The sequence below is a fragment of the Zonotrichia leucophrys genome, chromosome 20 (assembly GCF_028769735.1).
Source record: "Zonotrichia leucophrys gambelii isolate GWCS_2022_RI chromosome 20, RI_Zleu_2.0, whole genome shotgun sequence".
NCBI lineage: Eukaryota > Metazoa > Chordata > Aves > Passeriformes > Passerellidae > Zonotrichia > Zonotrichia leucophrys.
This window is the reverse complement of record NC_088189.1, coordinates 13,649,953-13,673,907: the sequence shown is the minus strand read 5'-3', so window position 1 is coordinate 13,673,907 and position 23,955 is coordinate 13,649,953. Positions and strand designations below refer to the sequence as shown.

The 23,955-nt window shown below is 47.3% G+C and overlaps 1 protein-coding gene across 1 annotated transcript; it reads right to left on the bottom strand.

Moving 5' to 3' along the window:
- Positions 1-358: 358 nt before the first annotated feature.
- FAM83C (family with sequence similarity 83 member C) lies at positions 359-23,274 on the bottom strand. The gene is made up of 4 exons (XM_064729949.1): positions 22,539-23,274; positions 15,374-15,541; positions 11,007-11,131; positions 359-1,819 (listed from the first exon to the last, which is right to left on the bottom strand). The coding sequence occupies exons 1-4, from the start codon at positions 23,091-23,093 to the stop codon at positions 889-891; spliced, it is 1,779 nt and encodes a 592-aa protein (XP_064586019.1). The 5' UTR covers positions 23,094-23,274; the 3' UTR covers positions 359-888.
- Between the last annotated feature and the right edge of the window lie 681 nt (positions 23,275-23,955).

Below are 23,955 nucleotides of genomic sequence, written 5' to 3'. Positions count from 1 at the left end.
CCAGGGGCGGCATCGCTGTCCTTGTCCCTGGTGTCCATCACTGTCCCTGTGCCAGGTGTGCCATGGCTGTCCCTGGCCACTGTGGGCCACCCGCTCTGTGTACAGCCCGGCCCATGCCCTGGTGTTGCCCAGGTGCTGGCACTGTCCCTGTCCCAACAGGAGCCATCCCTGGGCACCCCCGCCCTGCTGACCCCTGTGGTGTAGGACAGCAGATGTGTCACCTGTGAGCTGACAGGCCACCCGCTACCCGGCTGCCACCCGAGTGCCTCGCTCGTGTGTAGGGGCCACCTGTGTCAGCTGTCACCAGTGTTCAGGTGTGACCCCATCCGTGTGCTGACACCACTGCCGTGCCAATGTCAGCCGTGTGCAGATGCCAAACATGTGCCCAGACCCGTCCCTGTCCCCTCCTGACCTGGCACGGCTCAGCACGGCCTCACCCCCTCCACCAGGACCCAACACAGCTTTTTCCAGCAGAACAACTCCTTTATTTTTCACATCCCCCTGCCTTTGGCCATTTCATTTTCACCATATGGATACAGGGAGAGGAATTGCTCAGCATTGAGAGAACCAGGGCTCACCCTGAAGACCTCAGTGGCCAGTTTCCAGGTGAAGCAATGGCTTTGTGTAAGTTTGAGGGGAAATGGTTCTTTCCCAAATGGGTAAAAATAATGTGGATTATATTTATGTGCTTTTCTCCCTCCTGCCACAATCATGTAATTGAAAATTTGAGCTGCAGTTGCTAATCTCATCTGAATCAGTCATCTACATAGATTGGACACCTTTTAACAGGAACAAGACTAATGTTTTGATTCCAAGCCCCAGGCATGATGATTGGCGGGGAAAAGCAGCCCCTGGAAAATCAGAGCAGAGGCCAGCTGGAGGCCTGGGTCAGAGTTCGAACCGACTGTGTATGTGTTTGGATTTTAGTTTGTTGTACTTGGTGATCAGGTCCAGCTTGCTGTGCCCCAGAGTCATTCTCTTCTCCGCCCCGTACGCGCTGTTCTTTTCCAGCAGCACATCCTCTGGGAACTTGTCATAGCAAGGCACTACGGACTTTTTATCCCGTTTGAGGTGGTTGTATGGGGAGAAAAGGTCAAAATGGCCATGTCCAGGGCTCTGTCTCTTTTCTACCCCGTAAACCATGTTCTCATTTTCAGCTGGCAGCTCCCCAGAGGTGGCCACAGGTGCTCTCTGCTTCAGGCTGCTCCCGTTGCTGCTGGTGCCCTCTGACAGGGACTGCAGTGGCTGCCCTGCTCTCGGCGGGGAGCAGTGGCTGCTGCTGGCCTTAGTGTCCCCCTGGTCACCAGGTTTATTGGAGTAAGGCTCCGGCTGCAGGAATGTCCTTGCTATTAGGAGGTTTGATTTGGAATACAAGACTGGGATGGGTTTACTTGGAGGACTGTTTGCCGAGTCTGGTGGTTCTTCTTGCTGTTTAGGGCAAGTGGGCTTCAGGAATGTGTCCTCCTTCCCCTTCTTATTGCCAGAATCAGAGCTGGAATCTTGCTTTTCCTGGTGTGCACTGCAGCTGGAGTTTTTCATGAAGGGAGACACTTTTATGCTTCTGATGCTCACATTGGAAAGGCTGCTGGAGGGGCTCAGGGTCTCAGTATCATTTCCCTGAGTGGGTTTTAGAAGACAGTTGTCAACTTTTGAGGTATTCCAAGAAGAGAGACACGTCCCGGGATCTGGCACACAGAAGCTGGTCACTGCTCTGGACTCTGCGTACAAGAACCGGAATTCCTTCTCAAACTCTGCAACAATTTGCCCGCGGAAATGGGTCACCAGGCCAGTGTGGACTTGGCTGCAAAGCCAGGTGAAACTGCAGGAAAAGAAACAAAACACATGTTAACTTCACTTCACAGAGTGCCAGAATGCCCAGCATGGATTTTCACATGCCAGTGATGGATTCCTACCCGATTTGTGAGATTGCTGATGGACATGAATGTGCTTATCAATAAGTACAAAAGAACAACCCCAAAGTGGTTGTTTGATTTCTGCCCGGGGTCCCCTGCTCTTCCCTCGCCTTGGCAGGAGCTGTGTTCTCATGTCCTGATATCCTTGATGGGCTTGTAGGAGCTGCCTGGGCAGGCAGGAAATGAGGAACTGCCTTGAGGAGTGGAGGTCTCCAGAGACTACAGGAATACCTCAGGACAGGAAGGATGATAATGTTTGCTACAAGTATTGCTGTGGGATTAGAAATTAATTCTTGGCTCAACAAATCCAATCCCTGCCCTCACAGTTAAGCGTTTTGGGATTTTTTGTGGGAGTTCATCACATTCTGTCCTAAAACCAAATTTTTGCCCTAGCTGGGTAAAAATTTCCATTAATTATAACTCTGCAGATTTTCCTTATCTGTTTAACCCTACCTCTTGTTTGTGCCCAAACTGTAACCTAATTAGCTCTTCCCCAATATAGGTACAGATTGTAACCACATTCTCTTCATCTTACTTTTTCTGATTAAGCAGGGAAGTTCCTCTCCAGAGTGGGATCCCTAGGCTCCTGGTCATCCCAGTCATCAGCTGATTTTTTATTCTTGCTATAGTCAAACCAGACCAGTACACTGAATGTGTCAAATAAACCAGAATTTTCAGAGGTGGCAGGACCAGCTAAGGGCTACTAAAGCAGGACACTGATTCTAAAGAGCAGGGTAAAATTACAGGAGCTCCAGGAGAGCAATTGTCATGAGACAATACATTCTCAAGTAAATGCCATTTCAGGACAAGATACTGGCACTGTGTTTTGGGACCTCATCAATGTTTAGCTCGCAAGAAAGCTATTTGGGAATTTCTAGTAGGAAACACAGCTCCTGGCCAGTCCCTGAGCACTCTGCAGTTTTTTTGAGTCAGACTGGTGTTTGGTATGTTGACACTCAGCAATCACACACCAAAGAGAAACATAACATGGGAAAAATACTCTGCTGCTTCATATCAAACCAGGTAAATTAGGTAAGAATGCAAAAGTAGTAAAAGAGAGAAAAGATCTTTGTGGGTGGCATGAAGAGTACTCAGAAATACCATCCTGGAGGCTCAAAGCAAATGCATCCCTTCACTGAGATATTAGAGTGAAAAAATCAAACCAGAAACTCCCTGGGATTGCTAAATGACAGAGGAGGAGCTCCAGAGAGATCATCTTTGAAAAAGGTTGGGTCACATATTGCAAAAGGGGAAAGAAGAAATATTCAGGTTTTTTTTTGAGGCAACAGGAGTGTTCAGATAATTCCTCTGCACCTCTTTATTGTACAGGAGCTTGGGCTGCCCTGAGCCCCCTTGGCACAGAACACAAGGGAGGATCAGTCTCCTGTTGAGCTCTCTGTAGAAGAGATTAGAAAACATCAACAGAGCAGATATCAGCACCTGGGCAGGAGTGGGGATCATCAACATAAGAGCACCCAGGGAATGCCAGGATGAAATAGCTCCTAACCAGACTGTGCTATCTCCCACTTGAAAGTGCTGTGGCTATCAGGGGAGTGCCAGGGTGGTAATGTGATATAATGGTTTTTATGTTATAGACAATTAAGTCTCACAAATTAGATAGACATAAGTTGTGTAGATACACAAATTAGTAGAGACTCTTCTCAAGAATACAATTAATGGCCACATAGGAAATATGAGATAACAAGCTGAAAGGCAGCTTTGGCAAAGGAATGTTATCTCTCAGAAAGCCCTGAGAGTCCTTTGAGGAATTCCAGGAGTCCAGACAGGGCAGTTTTCATGGTTCGACACTGTCAAAGGCGTCTGTCCCAGGGCATTTCCTGGCTCCACTGATGCCTCTGGCCCCGGTTTGGGCATTCCTGTGTCCCACTTTCCCATGCCGACCCAATGAGGTCCTGGTCACTCTGTGTCATGACAGGACCTGGAAGGAATCATCCAAGTCCCCTGGTGGCAAAGCCCTCCTTGCCACAGCACAGGTTTCCAGGATGTGAAATGAGGTCTTGCAGCCGTGGCTATTCCCATCTCTACAAACTGATAAAGAACATTTTCTTCCCTGACTGGCATAGCCAGGGAATGATTTCTGGTATAAAAATGAGGCACTGGATGAAGTTCACAAGTTAAAAATCGAATACAGACAGGAAGAAGTGCTGTGCCTTGCACAAACCAACCCCCACATGGGCTTTGCAGCTCCTCCTGCTGCAGGCCACCCTGGGTGCTAAAAGATCACAGGAGCTTCCAAGAGCGGCAGGATTTCCCTGACATATTTTTTTCCCTATAACAAACTGCTGCTCACAGCCGTTCTAGATCACCCTGGGACACAAGGCCTCAGAGAGGATGGCTGTGGGGTCGGATCCCCCCCGTGCCTGCTTTCGGGCTCTGCGGGAGCGGTGCAGCTCAGCCCTTGGCCGGGAGATGGAGGTGCAGCATCACCCCCTGCCCGGGGCTCTGTTCCACAAGCCCCTGCCCGGGGCTCTTGTTCCACAAGTCTCCGTCTCAGCAGCATTTTCGGCACCCGGGTTCGTTCCCTGAGTGCCCCACTGTACAGCCGTCGCTGCTCTGGGCTCACGGTGGCCTTTGCCTGTCCTCAGCTGTTTGAACAGGTGACTCCACATCCCACACAGCCTCTCTGCTTTAGCTCTTTCCAACAGACAGGATACCAATCTGCAGCAGAAGATTTTTTGCTTCTTTCAATAGTTTCTCAAACTCATTTTTATTGCTCTTCTGTCACTTGGGCTGTCAAAGCCATTCTTTGCTTTCCATATGCTAACACAAACTTGTGTTTTGTTTTTGCTCATGGCTAAATGCATGTACCACATAACAATCATTACTAGACCTTTGATTTCAAGTGACATTTTCTTTGATAAGGTACCAACAACCTGCCTTTATTGCAGCAACCTCTTTTAGCTTGCTCCCAACACACTTAAAATAATTTCCATTCCTTGATTCTCATCTTTGTTTTGATCCAAACCAGTGTACTCACTAATTTGGGCACTCATGTCTGTTATCTCTTATTTCTTATTCATCCTTCCAGCAGCAGACCTTGTCTTTTTCTCCTGGATTCACTTTTTAATTACACACCCGAGGACTTGCTCTTCCCTGCTTCAGTGTGCCCAGCAAGGCTGCACATCACTCATCTCCTGGCAATGTCACTGCATTGCTGCGTGTGTCACCTGGGGTTCCCTTGCTGATGCACTGTGCTTCCCACTCCTTACACACTCCCTTTCTGCTTAATTAGAGTTTCTTTCTTGAGGTGAGTCCTCATAAAGCTAGATCTGAAAATCCCTCTTCAAAGCTCTTTCCTCTTGCTTGGGCCATGGATACCTGTGAGTATAAGCACCTTTCTTTGAAAGAAATGCCAGGCTTCCTTTAGCTTCAAACCCATGTAACTTTATCTGTCCATTGCCAAACACTTCTGTACTTCAGTTTTATTTCTCCTGAAGCCATGCGTGGAAGCTTTTGCACTCTTGTAAACTTTCGCCTCTCATTTTTCAGTTTCAGCTGCTGTGTCAGCTTCAACCCCAGATCTTGAGTTTCTCCCTACAGCAAACACTGGGCTCCTTCCTCTCTGTGCCCATGGCACGACACAACCATACCGTGGCCATCTGTCATTTTCAGCAGGGAAATTTAATCTCCTCTAAGGCAACTCAGCCACATAACTCTCTTTCAGGCTGACAATACCAGTCTGGTTCTAGTCTATATTTCCTGTTCAAGATCCTGTTTAGCTCTAGCTCCTATTGGCCTTTGGGTTCTTCTCACCTGCTGAAACAGTAAATATCTTAAGTGCTCAAATAAACACCCTATTTCTTCTGTTACCCAGAATAAACCTAAATAGCTATATACTTAATTACATTTAGGATTTTAGATTATTGCTTTGCCTAGATACCTCAGTCTAGTTTTTTTCTTTTATTTAGAAGAAATATAATGTTAGTAAGTGAAAACATAGGAGTTGAAGAGTCTAAACTGATGTGCCTGCATTTGTTTAAGATAAGAGCTGTGAGCTTGGCTTCCATATTTAGAGAGTGCTGCAAAAATGTGCTTGATCTGTACCAAGAGACAACATTTTTAAATTTATCCTGATATATTTATCAGAATAAATTAAAGAATCATGGAATCACAGAATATCCTGAGTGGGAAGGGACCCACTGGGATCATGCAATCCAACCCCTGCCCTGCACAGACACCCCAACAGCCCCACCCTGGGCACCCCTGGCAGCTCCTGGAGCTCTGGCAGCCTCAGTGCCCATTCCCTGGGGAGCCTGGGCAGTGCCAGCACCTCTGGGGAAGAGCCTTTCCTTTATGTCCAGCCTAAACCCCCTGACACAGCTCTATGTGGCTCTTATTGTATCAATGAATAAACCTGTGAGAGCAGAGGGACTGACGCTGTTTCTGCATAGTTGGGTCCTTTTCTTCATTGCTCATCTCGTTGCAGAGCTGCCAGGCTGGAGTGACCCAATGGACAGCAGGGAGCTGTGGATTGCTACAGACCAAAGCTGGGATGTGTAGAAGGTCACACAGTTAGGGATCACCAACTTCACTTTAAAAACAAATGCAAGAAAACTGTATTCTGATAAAAGGACAGGATGGAAATCAGTGACACTTGGGTAAGGAATTAGAATCAATGGAGAACATCTGCACAAATAAAGCTTTGTTTAGAAAAGTGCACGGTGGCTGTACTGGGAACTTTCTGAGCAGAGTGCTGATGGTAAATAAGCCACGTTGAGGGGGTGCTGAGAGACTAAGAAGGCAGAAAACAGAGGAAAACAGAGGGATAAAGGAAGATCCTGCCAGGTTGAACAGGGACCACAACAAGGAGAGTTGCTAAAACTGCATTTTAGACACTATAAATGACTACTTGTTGGTAAAACTAACCAGAAAGCCAACAAAAGGAGAAACAACATTACCAGTTCAGAGAGTTCCTTTGGGAAGTTCACTCAGCAAAAAATAACCATGACCTAGCCATATCAAATATTCTTTCAGGACCAAAATAATCCACAACAGTAATGCTTAACTTCAAAGAGAAAGTGAGGAATGCTATTAAAAAGAAATTTAAAAGAGTAATCAAAAAGGTTAAATGCTTGAGGTAGCAAGAAGATTGTTAAAAGATGCTATGTTAGAGTCTCAGAGAAAACGTACCTATCAAAATAAAGACATTTTAAATAATCTAAAAATCTCACCATAGTTAAAAGGTGCATTAAATGAAAATATTAAAGCAGAAAGCCTTCATAAACAGAAGTCAGCGATTTTCCAATTATAAACCAGAGAATAACCTATCATTTAATATTGAACATAGTAGCAGAGGAATGGAAAGTTTTAAGTGTGAACCTTTTAAAGAGCTCCTGGAAAACTACAAACCAGCCAGCCCTATTTCCATACTGAACAAACTGGTAGAAGCAAATAGAGAGTAAAATGATTAGATGCATAAATAACTATAATCATAATGCTGAAGACTCAGCATGTTTTTGTGGAAGGAAGCCATGCCTCAAAAGCCTCTTGCAGATCTTTGAGGGAGACAGCAAGCACACAGATGTGCTTGATGTATCAAACTTGAACTTTCAAAGAGATTTTGACATGGTCACTCAGCAAAGAGAATTTTTGTTGTTGGAAAAAATAAGTGATCAAGAAATACATACAAGGGAAGGTCTTCCCAACAAGTAGCAGCTGATTAAAAATACAAACACTAGCAGTGGGTTCCATTTACCCACTGAAAACCCACAAGTTTTGTACTGGGATCAATGCTGTTCAACATGTTGAGAAAAGTACTAAAAAACAGTAGAAACTGTCCATGTCAGACCTCATGACAAAATTATTGTGAATCAGAAGAAAACTGTATAAACAGAAGCTGCAAGAGGATTTTATGGTAAGGGGAGGAATATGTGACAAAATTATGGACAATTAAATGTCAATAAATTCAAACTCTGGATACAAGAAATGACTGAAAAGCCAAGGATACTTCACCTGGAGAAGAGATGATTCACATGAGGGATTATAATAGAGGAGGACAAAATCATGGATGCAGCCAAAAAAGTAAATTGGAAACACTGATTTTCTGTGCCCAGGTTGTGGGAATTTGGGGACATCAAATATAATTTTCTGGCAGCAGGTCTGCTGTAAACACCACAGACCAGTTCTTCACACAAAACATAAATTAAAGTGCATAACCCATTGCCAGAGGGTATCATGGAGGCCAGACACAGTGGGAAAGAGTGTCCTACAGCAAACTGAACATAGAGAAGCACATACAACATAAAACCCCAAATTTCCGAAAGCTCTGATCCTTGCACACAGCATTGCTGAACTGCAAAACCTGCTGCTGGGTAAGAACACTCTTAGCCTTGTCCCTGTATCATCCTGACACCCCTGGTTCCACTCTGGATCTTTGGCTTTACTCAGTAACTATTCTCATCCTTTGCATCTGGCTTTCCCATCTGCAGGGACAGTAATCTAATTATCTCCTATACAGGTTGCACTATACCAGAAGCAGACACCCTGATTTTCTGCTGTGAAAGTGTTTCTGACAAGTGAACAAACTCCTCAAGAAGAGACTGTCTCTGTTAGTCCAGAACATCCTGTGCTTACTGGCACAGCACAGAATCAGATGTAAAACCCTATTCAGCTGAAATGCTATCTTCCAGAATTCCAGAAGTTTCAGCTCTGCAGAGCTCTGTAGAAAGGGAGCACATGAGAGTCCCCAGTCTCTGCCCTTCACAGCACAGGGAGGAACTGACCCAGAGAGCTGCACCTGCGTTTTAAGCAATACCCTGACTCTGGGCCACAGGGAAATCAGATGTTCCTCCAGCTGTGCAGTTCAATCCAGCTGACACATGCTCAGCTTTAGTCATCCAAAAATGAGTGATCCTGATGAGTTATGTAATCCCTGCCCCTGGAGCCAATGGAGATGGATAGAGGGATTTAAAAGATGAGTATATGTGACATGGGTTAGTTGTGGGCTCAGCAGTGCTGAGGGAACAATTGCACTCAAGGCTCCTTAAGGGCTTTTCCACCTGTGATTCACTCCATTGTTTTTCAGTGTCTTAGGATGGTAAAAATGCCACCAGACAATGCTCTCCATGTTGTTTAGAGATTTGACACAACCAGTTTCAACTATATACTCCCATTTTTCATTCATTTTGCCTGAGTTTGATGAGGTGAGACCTCCACTCTTGGAGATGATGAAGTCAACACCAGAGGAGAAGGTGCAGCTTGAAGCTACAGCACTGATGAGGACACTGGTAGCCTGAGGGTCCAGCATGTGCTCACAGAGAGATGGAAACTGAGAGAAAGGGAGAGGGAGAGCAGCGTTCAAGGAGATCTGGTGGAAGAAGAATAAAAGTGTTGACAGGACAACAAATTCACAGAGCAGGCTTGTCCTGAGGAGCTGCACTGTTTGTGAAGGATCATATAATGTTCAACAGTGTGAAAATACTGTGGGGAGGATCTGCAGGTGGAAAAGTAACTAAATAGAGTCTAGTAATAAAAATATAGGACAAGAACAGTAGTCCTGACCCTCTGATCAGAACTGTGGAGAACAATGTTAACTGAGATCACAGAAGCTGCAAAATTAGGATGGGCAGCAACAGGGGGAGATTTCATCCATTCATACACATACAGGTTAATGCTTCACTGGGATGAACCATGGAGAAAAACTTTTTGGAAGCAATAAATGATTACATGCCAGAATTAACTAGTCTAAATTGTTTGACCCACAAGAAAATATGTGATTCAGGATGTGGTCTGGAATGGGGCATAAGACTTGGTTCCAGAGGCAGAAGTGGAAGAACCCGTTTGTAAGAATGATCACAGCACCGTTTTAACTCTTTAGTGGAGAGCAAGCTAAATAAATGCAGCATGTGGAGGTTCAATTTCAAGAAAGGTAACTATGTAAAAATGTAGCAATCTGTACATCTCTGAAAAAGAGCTGAAAGGGAACAGACCAAAAAGCCCCAGGATGACTGGGGCTGTAGGTTGTTCACAAATGCTGTACTGGCAGTCAAGGAATCATGGGCTCATTTGAGGCCTGGATGTCACAAGAGTGATGGCAAAGCCACAGCTGAGAACCTCAATGAACTTCCTGCATCCATCACTGGTGCTGGTGGCACTGAGATGTGCTTCACTCCTGTGTATCAGCACCATCAGGAAAGCCAAGGGCTGAGAGGTTCCCCTCTGATCCCACCTACAGAGAGGGCTCTGAGTGCAGTCCTGAGGCCCACACACCCCTGGAGCTGCCCTCTACCCTGGGGCATGCAGAGCATGCTGAGAAGAACAAGATTCCTGCTAGCATGGAGAATCACAGCCTCTTGGAAAAGGACAACAGGGCAAAGGCGAGCCCAGCTCACCAACCTGCTGGAGTTTGGTGAGGGAGCCAATGAGCACATGGATGCCCTCAGGCATGGAGGGGTACAGTGAAATTCCCGGGCTTGCAGGTGATCCTCAGGTCCTTCAGGTGGTTGGATACCTCACTGAAGGTGAGCAAATCCGGAAGAACCTCACAGAAATCAGCAAGTGAACAAATATGTGGCAGATGAACTTCAGTAAAGAAAAATGTGGTGTATCCATTGGGGAAAATTATCTGTGTGATGCTGAACCTGGAACAGCTCAGGAAGTTGTCTGACATCATCAGCTCAGAGTGCCATGGCAACTAAAACATGCAGTGAGTGTTGGCCCCTGCCAGCAAGGGCCACAATCACAATCCAGGGTCTGGGCATCTTTGACCCCTCTGGAAGACCTCGGTGCAGCCTAACAGGGGGGCCACATGCAGTTCTTGTCTCTGCACCTCGAACAGGAGGTAGTGAGGTCACAGAGGGTGCAGAAAAACAGAATTAAAAAGGCTGAGGGATGCAGCAGCCACATATGAGGAGAGACTTCTGAAAAGTTTGAGGTCTTCACTTCAGGTAAGAAAAGGGCGGGGAGGGTGAATAAGATGGAGGTTTGGAAAACTGTGAAAGCCCTGACTGAGGTGAATGCAGGGCAGCTCTTGAACCATCATGCAGCACCAGAAGTTACATTATTCGGTATTTTGGTAAGGATATTTCCTCAGTGTCACCAGTCTCTGCCACAGTAGTTGCTGTATTTTCTTACCTGTATGTACCAGCAAGAACTTGGTCACAATCAACCAGGACAAACTTCTCCAGAACCTGGCCTGCAAATTTCTTGCCTGCTTTGCTGTAGTACGTGTCTCCGCTCAGGCACCTTATGCGCATGTTCTGAAACCAAAGCAGGGAGAGTTGGTAAAGGGCCATGTACTGAGCTAAACTGAGATGTTCCCTTGTGCATCACTGCTGGACTCCCTCAAGCTCATGCTCTGCTCTGAGAGGTAGAACTCAGCAAGGCATTAAGTATTTCTTGGCTCCTACATACCAAATATTTTGTCACACTGCCTGCTTCTATAGGAGAAAAAACCAGCAAAAATTAACAAGTTGCACTTGAGTGCAAATTCTGGTTTGAAAAAAACTATGGACAATCCTATGAGCCTACAGATCATTTCTGATGTATGTAAAACTATCCAATTTCTTCCAGATTATTAATGATATTCAGCACCCCACTAGCTGGTGGCTCTGCATTAAGTAAATTTTGATGCATAACAACTAGCTAGTTTCTAATCAATAGAGTGTGCTGCTCTGATTTTATACAATTACAGGCTTAAAACTAAAACATCACTCAATGAAAAAAGACTTAGAGGAATATCTACATTTTAAGGAATTCCTTTTACCAATACATTTTAAAATTATATTAACATTTTCAGCTGCTATACTCAATTGAAGCACATCTGATGCTCCACTGCAAATACTTCTCTGATACAACATTGACCTGTAAAACCAACTGCCCAAAATAAACTGGGTTATATGGCTCTTGGTATCCATTGGGAGCCTCTTTCATAATGCAAGGTGTTTGCCCGTAATAGAAGTTATTTGCACCTCAGGTGAGGAAGGCAGAAGAGCAGAACAGTCACTGGAAGTTGTTAGTGACCTGCTCTGTGTGATACAGTGCCAAACAAAACATCTGGCATGTAAATAAACATCCCCAAGGCTACACCTCGTTGGGGCTGCCAGGTCATCCCTTGCTGCCCTCCAGGCCAGCTCCCCTGGCACCTGTCACACCTCTGGTACAGCAGGAGCTGTCACAAGCTGTCACCACCTGCACTTGACCGGGCAGACCCCTCTGTGGGCAGCCCATTCCTGCCGAGCATCAGCCCAGCTACAGCCAAAGCCCTAGAGCAGCTGGTGGGGCCAATTTGCTCCTGGAAGCCGGGTGCTCAGGGAATGTGGCACTGCCCCTCCACTTCCCAGCAGGTTTCTGGCCAGGCCAGGCAAGGGACAAGCACCAGCAGGGATTTGCCTGCAGGTGTTCCCCGCAGGGCACATCCCATGCCCCTTGCAGCCTCCCGGAGCTGTCCCTGGGCACCCCGGTGCCCCCTTCGCCTTCCTCCCACGGGGCTCAGGGCAGGGACCCTGGGGTGAGGAGGGAGCAGGGACCCTGCAGCTTCCTCTGCTGTCAGAGTCCCCGCGGGCAGGAGCTGAGCTTCCCTCCGGGAGCACCGCCAGGTGGGAAAGGCTCAGATCCCACACTGCAGTGAGGGTCTGCGGGTGAGAAAGGCAGAAGCAGCAGCAGCAGCAGCAGCAAATCTGCTCCTGCCCAGAGCCCATCCCGGCTCTCTCTTGCAGTGGGCAATGGCAGCTGGGGACAGCAGGGAGCAGGCAACCATTTATGATGCTGCCCCTAATATTGCCCCTGTTTTCTGCTCAGGGGATTTCCTGAGCTTCTTGTGCTTTGTCTCAGTGGGAAGCCCACCATTATCTCTTCTCCATGTGCTTTTCCACTCTTCTCTTGAGTTCATGGAAACCTCTAGCAAGTACAGAGCTGAAGCTTCAGAATTTTGACATTGTGGCTTTCACTTGTTGGCTTTTTATGTCCCAGAACATATCCTCATCTGCCACACATGAAAAGGGAGAAATCTTTTCCCCATAATGACAGTCTTTGGAACAAGCTACCCAGAGAGACTGTGCAGTCTCCTCACTTGGAGATCTGCCAGATGAGACCAGGTAAAGTGACCTCCTACTGTTTTGAGTGGGAGGCTGGGCTGATGACATCCTAAGGTCCCTGCCAACTTGCATGAACCTGTGATCCTCTGAAATGACACCACAAGTTGCTGATTCAGACCAAGATAACACTGGATACCTGGTGAGGTCTTCACCTTATCCTGTGGCCACTCAGCACAGGGATTTTTTTCTTCCAGTGGCAAAGTTTCAGTAATACTGGTTTTCATTGGGAGGAGCTTCCTCCCCCCCCACCTCCTTCCTGGGGAAATTAAAACAACTTCAGGTAAATCCCATAAATTTGCCACCACAGTATTTCTTCACCCCCTTTATCCTTTCCAAGGCTGGGTGAGTTTTTGATATCTGGTTCATTTCCATCATAATCTTCCTCCTCTTGTCAATCCAGACCCTGAATAATCCCCACAAGATGAGAATCCTGATGTCTTGCAGGAAAGACACCCTGGTTCTACTCTTGCTCCATCCAAACAGTAGCTCCAGGTTCAGCAGATGTTTGAAAACTCCAAGTTAAGGCTTCTGCTGTCTCTGCTGCCAGTGCTCCACACAGGATTTTCCGATGCTCAGCACTGGAATTTGCCACCAGCAGACTCACATGTTGTTTTCAGAACTAAGATGCTGGAGGAGCAATTACCCCAAATTCCCCATTCAAACCCAAATTGTCACCAATTATTCCAAATGGAGATTTACTGCCACATCCTGTCACAACTTGGAGGCAGGAATAAAATATGTACCCTCATTCCACTCAGATGTGTATTCAGCCTGCAGGTAATGGACTGCACAGGTGCATCAGGTGAGAGACACTTCAGATGGAGAGCTGCTAGTGACTCATGGAATGGGGAGCAGGTGTTAATTACCCTTCAAGCACACGACATGGCATCAGGCATAACAAAGAGACACAGACATCTCCACAGATATAAACTCATTCTAATTATAATTTTAACAATGGCCACCTCTTGGACAAGAAGGAATAAAATGAGATTTTTTGAGAGATGGAATTCATCTGAATGCACCAGGTCACTTCAGTGTGGAAGCTCTTTATGAAAGCAAACATGCTCCAGCATGGAGGAAACTTCCCCAAGAGCTGCCATCTCAAGGGTCAGGATGAAATGGGTCTGGCTTGTAAGAAACAAGACAGGACAGAGCTTCACCAGCACAGTGGAAGAATCACAGAATCATTTAAATTGGAAAATACATCCAAGGTCATCAAGTCCAACCTTGTCAACTGGACCAGAGCATTGAGTGCTTCTCTAAAGAAGCCTCTGTAAATTAACCTTTGTGTAGACAGGTTAAAAATCAGGGAAAATTAGGACACCTTAACTGCATCTATTTAGAATATCCTGTAAAACATTGTTTTTGCATTGTTCCTAGCTTATTTTTAGCTAGGAATACCTTTGAGCTAACTGGAAAATTTCCAAGTGTTCCCCACAAAAATGAAGGGAAAACCCATGAAACTGGAGGCTGGAGTGGAGTCAGTGCTCCAGGGAATCCTGCACACCTAGGGAAGGAGCACAGCCAGCACTGCTGACCTTACAGGAATAACAAATGACCACAAAAAATCAACTTCCATTGAGAGGGGGTGGCCAGAAATGGGGATCTGCAGGATACAGGGGTGCATCTCTGAGTCTGCAAGTTCCCAAGAGAGCTTATGGCACTGTCACATTCATTTTTACTGTTTATCTGCTCTGGGCACCACATGCTGGGTGATGAGCACCCACTCAGCAGGAATCAGGATTTTCATAAATCCAAATCATGGGCTCACAACTGAATTGCAAAGCCTAAAAGCAAATCTTAACGTGAGATTTTTAACCTGTGGGTTCAGCAGGAGGAAATGATGGGTTTTACAGCAGGACATCTGAGGGGACTCACTGCTTCCCTTGCCCTCCCAGCTATTGCCCTGCAGGAGCTCTGGGCAGAATTGAAATCCCTGAGGATTTAGGGATCTGAATATGAGCAATTTTAGTCTTGCAATTCTATGTCCTAGAGCAGGGGCTGTGTTCTTTCCCCCCATGTCCAGATGATACAGATTCACATAAACTAAATTTCGAGGCCTCCCCCTGCATCTCTGCACCAGCCCAGCAAAGTGTTCAGCAACTCACTGCTTCTCATTGGCCCCAACTTCACACTCCCTGCATGGAAAACTGAAATGAGGACCATAAAACATCAATATATGGGACTAGGAGTCTCCTGCATGCCTTCCTCTGTGCTTCCAGTCAGATCTCAATTTCCTAGAGCAAACAGCCTTGGTTCCCTAGCCTGGGACAGGGAGGGAAGGGATAGATTCTAGGGAGAAGGGATGAGCCTAGGGACCAGGCAGGGGGAACAGAACACAGGGTACATCATTTTTATAAATTCCAAGACCTGTTTATCATATCCAGTGTGTGACTGAAAACTTACTGGGAAGCTGTCCTGAGTTAGAGCCATTTTATTGCACATTTCCACAAAATGCTTCAAGTACTCTTCATCCAGGATCAGGTAAACGGGGATGTGCCGTCTGCTTGAGGCCTCCAGCAGGTCACACAGAATTTCCATGTCTGTGAACAGATCCATCACAATTGCTATCACCTGGCCAGGAGAGAAGAGGTGTGGGGGGAAAGAAACACAAGAGATTGTTGAAATCTCATGCCCAAGTGAATTGTGCTTTAAACTATGTGCTATAAACTATTCAAACCTCCTGAGTTACTGAGATGCCGTGGGCACCTGAATGGAGATGATTCTGGACCTTTGCGTTTAAGGTCCAGAATTTAGTTTAATTAGTGGTTAGCTGCCACAGCCCTTACCCTGCTGTGGCAGCTAAAATCAAATTTTAATAACTGTGAAGACAACTCCCACCTGGGTACCTCCTGTCTCATCTGCTATTCACAGAAAGGAATAGCTGAAAGGGTAATGCATGCACAAACTCTGAATTTCAGTGGTCCAACAGGTATGTGTTGCCTTAAGAAAATATGCCAAGAATAAAGCATATAAGCAAGAGCTGAGACTGAGCAAAATCATTGTTCAATCAGCAAGAGTGACTCTACATGACTAATTAAGATTAATACAAAAAAGTACAATTTTTTTCAAGACAGACACACTACCAGGTGAGGGAGAAGGTATTGTGATGAAGTATGTGCAAATCCTCGTGTCAAGATTAGATCCTAGGGGTGCCTAGACAAAATCTGAGAATAATGTGTGTGGAAAGGATCCCTCCCCTTTCCCTGCTGGCAGAACTCCTGCTCATGCAGCCAGAGATGCAAGAGATGGGTATGAAACCTGACAGGAGGAAGAAGGAATAACGCTAAGATTATTAAAAGATAAAAATATATGTATCGCAATAAAGTGAAGATAAGGTCTTCAAGAAAGGGGTTTAAAATAGGAAAAGAATTTTAAAGGGAACTGCCAGTTCTTTAAAGAATGAGGTTGAAAAACACCATGGCAATCCATCCCACTGTGGAGATAGAGTGGGAGGCAGTGGAATGTCATGGCTACATGAATTCTACGAAAACTGGAATGAAAATGCAGAAAACAGAAGGTAAATCATGACAAGCAGTTACTACAAGTGAGTTGACCCACGACTAGACAATCCAAAGTATAGAATGACCTGCAACAAGAACAATGCATGAAGGGAAATCAGCCATAAATAGATTCAGATGGGATTGCAGACCCTGTTGTTCTGTTCCTCAGGGAATGAAGTTGCCAACAGACAACGCTGAGGGGACCCTTATTTGGATGAGGAAGTGACTGTTGGGATCCATCTGTTGGCTGTCACTGTCAGGGTCAGGGGGATGCCTTGGAGAAGGAAGGAACTAACAGCAGAGCACTTGCTGAGCAGGATAATTTGTCATTGCACCTGAGGGTGCAGAGCACCTGGTGACTCAGACCTTGAAGCATCAGCAGTTAACACTGAGAACTCATGGCAGATGGGAACACACTGCATGATGGAAAAGGGTAGGGGAGGATTTACCATCAGCCAAACTTCTTTTCAAAACCTGAAAAAAACCAGTGAAACTACTGCCCAAATACTTTGGTCCAAGTCTTACCATATCATAGTGAATAAGGTAACTGGTGCTGGTAAGTTGGGTGTATAACCCTGATTTGTGTTTCTGCACCTGGCAGAGAATGCCCAAACAAAGATGACTCAAAGCTCACTAAATTTGCGAGCGAAGCTCCAGTAACCTATTCTGTTTCTCAGTGCTCATGCCCTGCACCACACCTGGCACAGAAAACCCAGTCAGCCCTGCTGCCATCGTGCCCCCACGAGGAGGGAGCCTGTGCTCCAGCACCTCTGCTGCCTGTGTTACGTGCATGGCCACAAATGCAGCTCTCCATAGTCCAAATCACCCCATGGATCTCACCCCTGCAGGGTGAGCCTTCCTCTGCCACTGCTGCTCACCTGCTTCTCACCTTCAAACCAAGAGCTAAATGCAGCAGATGGCAGTGAGGTCAGATTTTACATGTGCAGAGGTTCAAGCTGTAAATAGGAACAGGGGAAATTGCAATCATGGCATGGGGCTGACCGGGAATAGCTTCAGAAAAGAGGAGAGGAGCTCCAAGTTTAACTGTCCTTGGATTTGTGCTCCAGACTGCCACACTGGCCCAGATTGCTCCCTGCCCAGTAGCTCCTCTGCTCTGTTTTCATTAATAAGCTGCCTCTTTCCAGGCTCACACTCATGGCCTCAGAGCAGTCACAGGCAGAACAGGGCCCCTGAGCTTCCCTGTGCTCTCCAGCCCAGTCTTCTGCTTGGGGGCTGGCTGCTCTCAGCCTGTCCCAGCCATGGAGAGACCTTTGCACGGAGCCACAGTGGGGAGGACAGCAATGTCAGAAGGCTGATTCCTGCTCCCTTGGGGATTGAGCCCTTTTGCAGATGGACAAAGATACCATGGCTCTGTTTTGTCCTCAAAACCCATCCCTGTGATGATGCCCAACACACTGTCATTGGTCCTCAGCATCTTGCAGGAGACCCCAGGCCCAGCTCACCACAGCAGGGTTTGGGGAAGAACCTTCCCAGAGGATGGTGTGATCCCAGACATCCATGTGGGACACAAGGCAGCTGTCAAGAGCTAAATATCATTCCTGCTGTCCAAGCCAAAACCACATCTCCACCCTCTCACCCTGGCCCTGGCAGATACAGGCTCTAGAACCTGACTCCAAAGGGCACCTCTTCTGTAGCCCTTGTCAGTGTTGTCTTCCCAGAAGCCTTCAAGGGTTTGGCAAACTTCTCCTCTCTTGAAACGTGCCCATCTCTCATAGAGAGCAGAGTCAGCCTGAAGGAGCTCTGCAAGCACCAAGAAGCATCTTCAATTTCCCAAATTAATGTTGCTGCTGGTCTATCAGCACAAGGTACCACTGAGACCCACAGTATAAAAGGACTTTGCCACATCTCTCCACGCTGTCTTGCAGCCAAAGGCCAACTACAATTTAGCCAAATTTCTTTGATGGGTCACACATCCTCTGATGATGAAGCACCATGAAAAAACGATAGCCCAGACCTTGTGTAAAGCCTCAGGCAAGTCCCTCTCCGCCAGACTTCACCTCATGGTATTTGAGCTCATCTCAAGCTTAGGTTTGAGGCAGGTTTGTCTTGGGGAAGTCTGTCTGCTTGGGAAGTCAGTGTGATGGAGTCAAGGAAGACCCAGGCTCCTTTGTCCTCAGATCCCACATGCTGAGGGACAAGGGCTGTACACGGGGTGCACAGGAGATCCACACCACTTGCTTTCCTCTACCAGTGATTGCAGGCTTTGGCAGGGCTGGTTGCCACAATTGAGGCTGATCCTTGCCCCAGACCAGCGCTGCTAGGGCCTCAGTGCTCCCCGTGAGAGGATGGGGCTGAGCAGGCAGCGCACACAGCACAGAGTCACCGTGGCAGCCGATGCCAGGCTGGATGCAGCGAGAGCCCCAGGCAGCAGGGCCAGCCTGTGCAAGCTGGGTGCAGCCCTGATAGTCACACTCAGCCTTTCCAATTGGCTTGGTCTGGAGGTGGAGCAGGCTGCAGCTCTGCTCACACCTTCCTTCCCAGTGCTCCCAGTGTGCAGCACAGCCGGTGCTGGCGGGAAGGACAGACCCCGTGTGTGCTGCACTGGGCACAGAGGGCGGGCTGTGCCCTCCCTGCAGGGGGAGATGCCCATGCGGGGCTGCTCTTTATAACTGTATCCATAAGGTATCCATAAGGGCTCTGAGATCAGCACACCCTTTTGGAAAGCAAAGCAGGCAGCTCTTACAATAACATCAGATCAACCCCAAAGCCAAGAAATTTTGGGGGAAGAAGACCCCCAAAGTTTTTTCCCCTCAAACCCACTAAAGCAGTGGGAGTTCAGTATCCAAGTACCATCTGCAATTCAGGTTCCAAACACCTCATGTCTCACATTTAAAGCTTTGGGCATTCAAGACAGTCAGACCATACAAACCTAAACCTGTGTCAGTGCCTCCAGCCCCTCTGTGTCAGTGGTGGGGGCTGCAAGGCTGGCTCGGGGCATCCCTGCTCCTCACCATGCCCACCCCAACCTCTGAGCCCATGGCTTGGCCTTGGCAGGTTAGGATGTTACAGACACAGCTGCCCCACAGGCTTTAAAAAAATTCACACCTTGCCATTGTAGGGTTAAACCATGACATTTCCAAACACACTTCTGGAAACTCACAATTCAGCAATTACTGGAGTCATCACTTTAGGAATTACAGCACTTACCAGATCCCCACTGGGGTTTGCCATCTGTCTGGTTTGTAACCAGCACAGCTGGTTTTACTGGTATTTGCCAATAGCAGTGTGGTTTGGGTCATTACTGCCGTGGTGCCATTTGATCTCTTGCTTCCCTGGGGACCATCAGGGACCCTTCTCCCACCAGGCACAGAGTCCAAGTGCACAAGAGGGGTGAAAAAAGCAGCATGGACAGTTCAAACTAGATTGGAGCTTATCCAGCAAGAGCAAAATTTTAACAGTATTATCAAATAAAGGCAAAGGTGTGGCTGTGCTGCATCTTCTTATGTCTGCAAAGAGAAAAGCTCAAATCTGAACATCAGTCTTCAAAGAGAACTGGCTAAACACAGTGAAGGCAAAAGACCAACCTCACCAGCCAAAGATACCCATGAAACAAACACTCCTTTTGCTAATTTGTCAGCACAAACATGCTGTTGCAAGAGATGTCAGCTGATGTTGTTCTGTGTGACTCTACCGGGAAGAAGCAAACAGCATTTCAAGACACACACCTCCCTGGCTGCAGGACCTGGGAAAAGCAGCTGGGGATCTCAACATCTTTCTCACATCACACCAGCACTGTGGTCCCCCATGGGAGGAGAAACTCTCTAAAAGAGGAATCTATGACAACAGCTAAAAGTCTAGTGGCAAAAATACTGGAGATGTAGAAACAGAAGCTGCAAACCAAAAACCAGGTGGTTCTCCAAATGGTCCATAGTGGCACTTCAAGCAAAGGAAGTTTTTCCCTCTGGTAGTAGCTCTTTTGTCAATTAGACACATAAGTAACATCCTTTTGGATGGTTTGTTGAGCAAAATGACTCAGTACATGCTTTAATATGGATAACTGAGATTGTGAGTGAGCTGGAGTTGCCATCAATCATAGAGTTAATCATGGGAAGCACTGGCTAGAGCTGCTAACCCAAAAGCCAGTAGAACACCAGTAATAAATCAGTAAGATACTTAAAAACTCATTCTCACATTTTGCACAACAGTAGAAAACACTGTGGGAAACCTCCAAGTCAGACATGGAGGGCAGAAGATTGTCAGGGCTTTGTCAACCCAAGCAAAGAAAGCAACAAGCTCAGAATGTACTGAAAGTACAATAAAGCAGCCACTGCCCAGGCAACTTGCCCATAGAAACTGAGAAGTTCCTGTGAAGTGAGAAAGCAGCAAGATGTTTTTCCTGCGGCTTAAAGGATCATTATATCACTGAAGATCCGGGACACGTGCTGAGTGAGGGGAGGACACTTCTTGGTAGTAATTTACTCTGTGCATTCTACCATGACTGTGCCTTAATCCCCACTCCTGCCAAGGATGGGGTCAGTATCACAGAACTTTTCAGATCATTTAAGCTACCATAAATCAGCTGCCTGCAAGGACAAACAAAGCTTTTTGTCACTTATTTCCTGGACCAAAACTTCCTGTAATTGCCTATCAGATGCAGTGGAAGCTCAGGCATTAAGCAAGGGCTGCTTACAACTGAGCAGCAGTTCATGTGACAAAATGGTCTTTTGGGCAAAAGAAAAAAGATCCGCATTCACCTCATATCACACCCAAACTTCACTAATATGTGGCTCTTTGAGGATGTTTTAATGCTGTGCAGCAATCTGAGCTGCTGGGAATACATAAATTCATTTGCTCAGCTCAGCTGAGGGTTATAGAAGAACACACTTGAGCTGCAGTGATCCAGGTGATTCCTTATCTCCAGCTTTTACACAAGCAACAATGAATATAAGGAGTGACTGAAGTTAAATAGGAAACTACTGGAGTGATAAGAGAAACTGCCAGAAGTGGACTGGTTAAAGTGAACTTTGCTCTAAATGTTTCTTCAATAACTCAACACAAATACTACAAAAGAAGATTGATATGAAACAGCTGAAAAGAACCATGAAGAGAACAAAAAGCTGAAAATGTGTCTGAGGTAGTTGTCTGAGCTGCTGCTTTCACACAGAGTACAGTGGCAAAGCGAAAGAAACAACAAGCAGCATAATTGAGTGAATAAATTCATGCCAGCATTGTGCTTGGTAGGCAGGCACTGTAATCATCCAGTTTTTATTACATCCGAGGGTTGTAATAACACACCAGAAACTGTGCAATGGGGCAAAATGGGCTGATCTTACTCATCCCTGGGGAGGCACAGACATCAAACCTAGGAGACAGGATTCTAGCTTAATTCAAACCACTGGCAGGGATTTTCAGTCCCACAAATTTACTCAGGTCATATGTGGTGAGGTCCTGGCCTAGGTTACCCAGAGAAGCTGTGGCTGCTCCATCCCTGGTAATGTCCAAGGCCAGGGTGGACAGGGCTTGGAGCAACCTGGGATAGTGGAAGGTGTCCCTGCCCATGGCAGGGCACAGAATGAGATGGTCCTTAAGGTTCCTTCCAACACAAGCAAAAAATTCTGAGATTTTTCTCTGTGACAGCAGCTCACCAGTGGTATTGTCTTGTCCAGCTTAAAATGATGTCCAGGGCTGGAGAAGAGCCCTGGCTGTGTAGAGGGAGGAGAGCTGGAAGGACACACAGAGCCAGGGACACTGAGCTGGCTGGGACACTGCAGAGCCAGGGACACTGAGCTGGCTGGGACACACAGAGCCAGGGACACTGCACGCCCTGCCTGCACCCCACTGGGCTCTGGGACTGCTGTGCATCCCTGCAGCTGTGGACACAGAGAGCCTGCGAGGGCACTGCCTGCATGATGTGAAATCCCAGGCAGAAAGAAATGACAAGGAAGGAAAGGAGCAGGAGCAGCTACAGGTCTGCTGCAGGAAAAGCCATCCCATCACGCCAGACATGGAGAGAGCAGCGACAGCGTGGAGCGTGTGGTCACAGGTGTGGGAGCAGCCCCGGGCGCTGTGGCACAGGGCTCCCCTCAGGGACACAGCTCTGTACGTACCGTCCGCGCCCGGCTGATCAGAGACCGGACCAGATCCTTAATGCTGTTCGTTTTGTTTCTTTGGAAAATCACAGTGGCCTGAGTCTGGCCAGACAGCGTGAGGAGAGGCGTCCCTGGCCAGCCCAGCTCCAGCTCCGGAGGGAGCACGTCTGACATGAGGGGGAAGTAGGTGCCCGATGTCAGTTCAGAGTTGAGGGAGACCCTGTCTCCAGTGTCCGCATCACCGGGGTCAGCTTCTTTGTCTTTCATTGCACTGGGGTCTGGGAAGCTTTGGTTCCTCTGATGGCTGATGTATTCCATGTCCAAGGCGGACAGAAATGGCAGCTCCCTCTCCTCGGCGATGGCGCTCAGGTAGCCGCGCTCGCCCTGCTCGAGGAAGGCGTCGATGGCCAGCCTGGCTGTCTCGCTGTGCTGGAGCACCAGCGGGGTGGGCTCCCTCCACCACGGCTTCTTCAGCTGCTCCAGGCGGCTCTTCAGTGGCCCAGACACCCCTTGCTGGCTCCCATAGCTGCGGGGGAGCTGGGGCCTCACCTCGACTGCCAGGTAGTTGAACATGACTGGAGCCGCTGATGCCGAGAGGTGTCTCTCCTGCTGGATTAGTCCTGTGTCCGTCTTCACGTCTTTTCTGCCCCTCCTGCGCTCCTGAGCTCCTCCCAACAGGTTCCTCCAGGATTCAGCATAAGCTCAACTCCTTAATCACCAGGTGCAGCCTCCCACTCCGGGGAGGAGCCGCCTTTCCCAGCTCCCTCACCCGGCTTCCCCAGACACACACACCTGGTACTCGGGGCTCAGAGCGTCCCTTTTGCAAGAGGAAGAAAATCAACTCTTCAAGCTGCTCCTTCCTTTTCCTTGTAACTGATTAATCTGCTGTTCTCCCCTTCCCTTCCCGTCCCTAGAGAGGTCCCCACCCTTGGCCTAGCAGGCTCTAACCTGTTTTGTCCCTCACTGTGCTCGCAGTGGAAATGCAGATGCTGGAACTTGTTCCTGCTTGAAATTTATTCCAAATCAAACACGCTGCTTAGTGTCAGTTATAATGAAACACAAATATCCCAAGTGGGTAATCAGACTCAGCAGAAAAACTTACTCATCCCTGAGCCACAGATAATGCTCGTCCTTAGCATTTCTTGGGAGCTTGGCTCTGCTACACCAGAACAGTCTATTTCTTGACACACAGAGTCATGGTGTTTGTAGGAATCCCAGCAGGAATCTTGGTCATTAGATGCTGCAGGCGAGAGGAGCAATATTTCACATGCTCATTTAGTATCTCCCTGGAAATCCTTCAAGGACATTCAGCCTTAGGAGTCTGGTGCTGTGTGAATGATGATACTGCCCACATGCTGCTTATTGGGGATTAGTTAATTCCAGCTTCCCAAATGCATCATGGAGTTATTTTTGGAGGAACAGTACAGGCAGACAT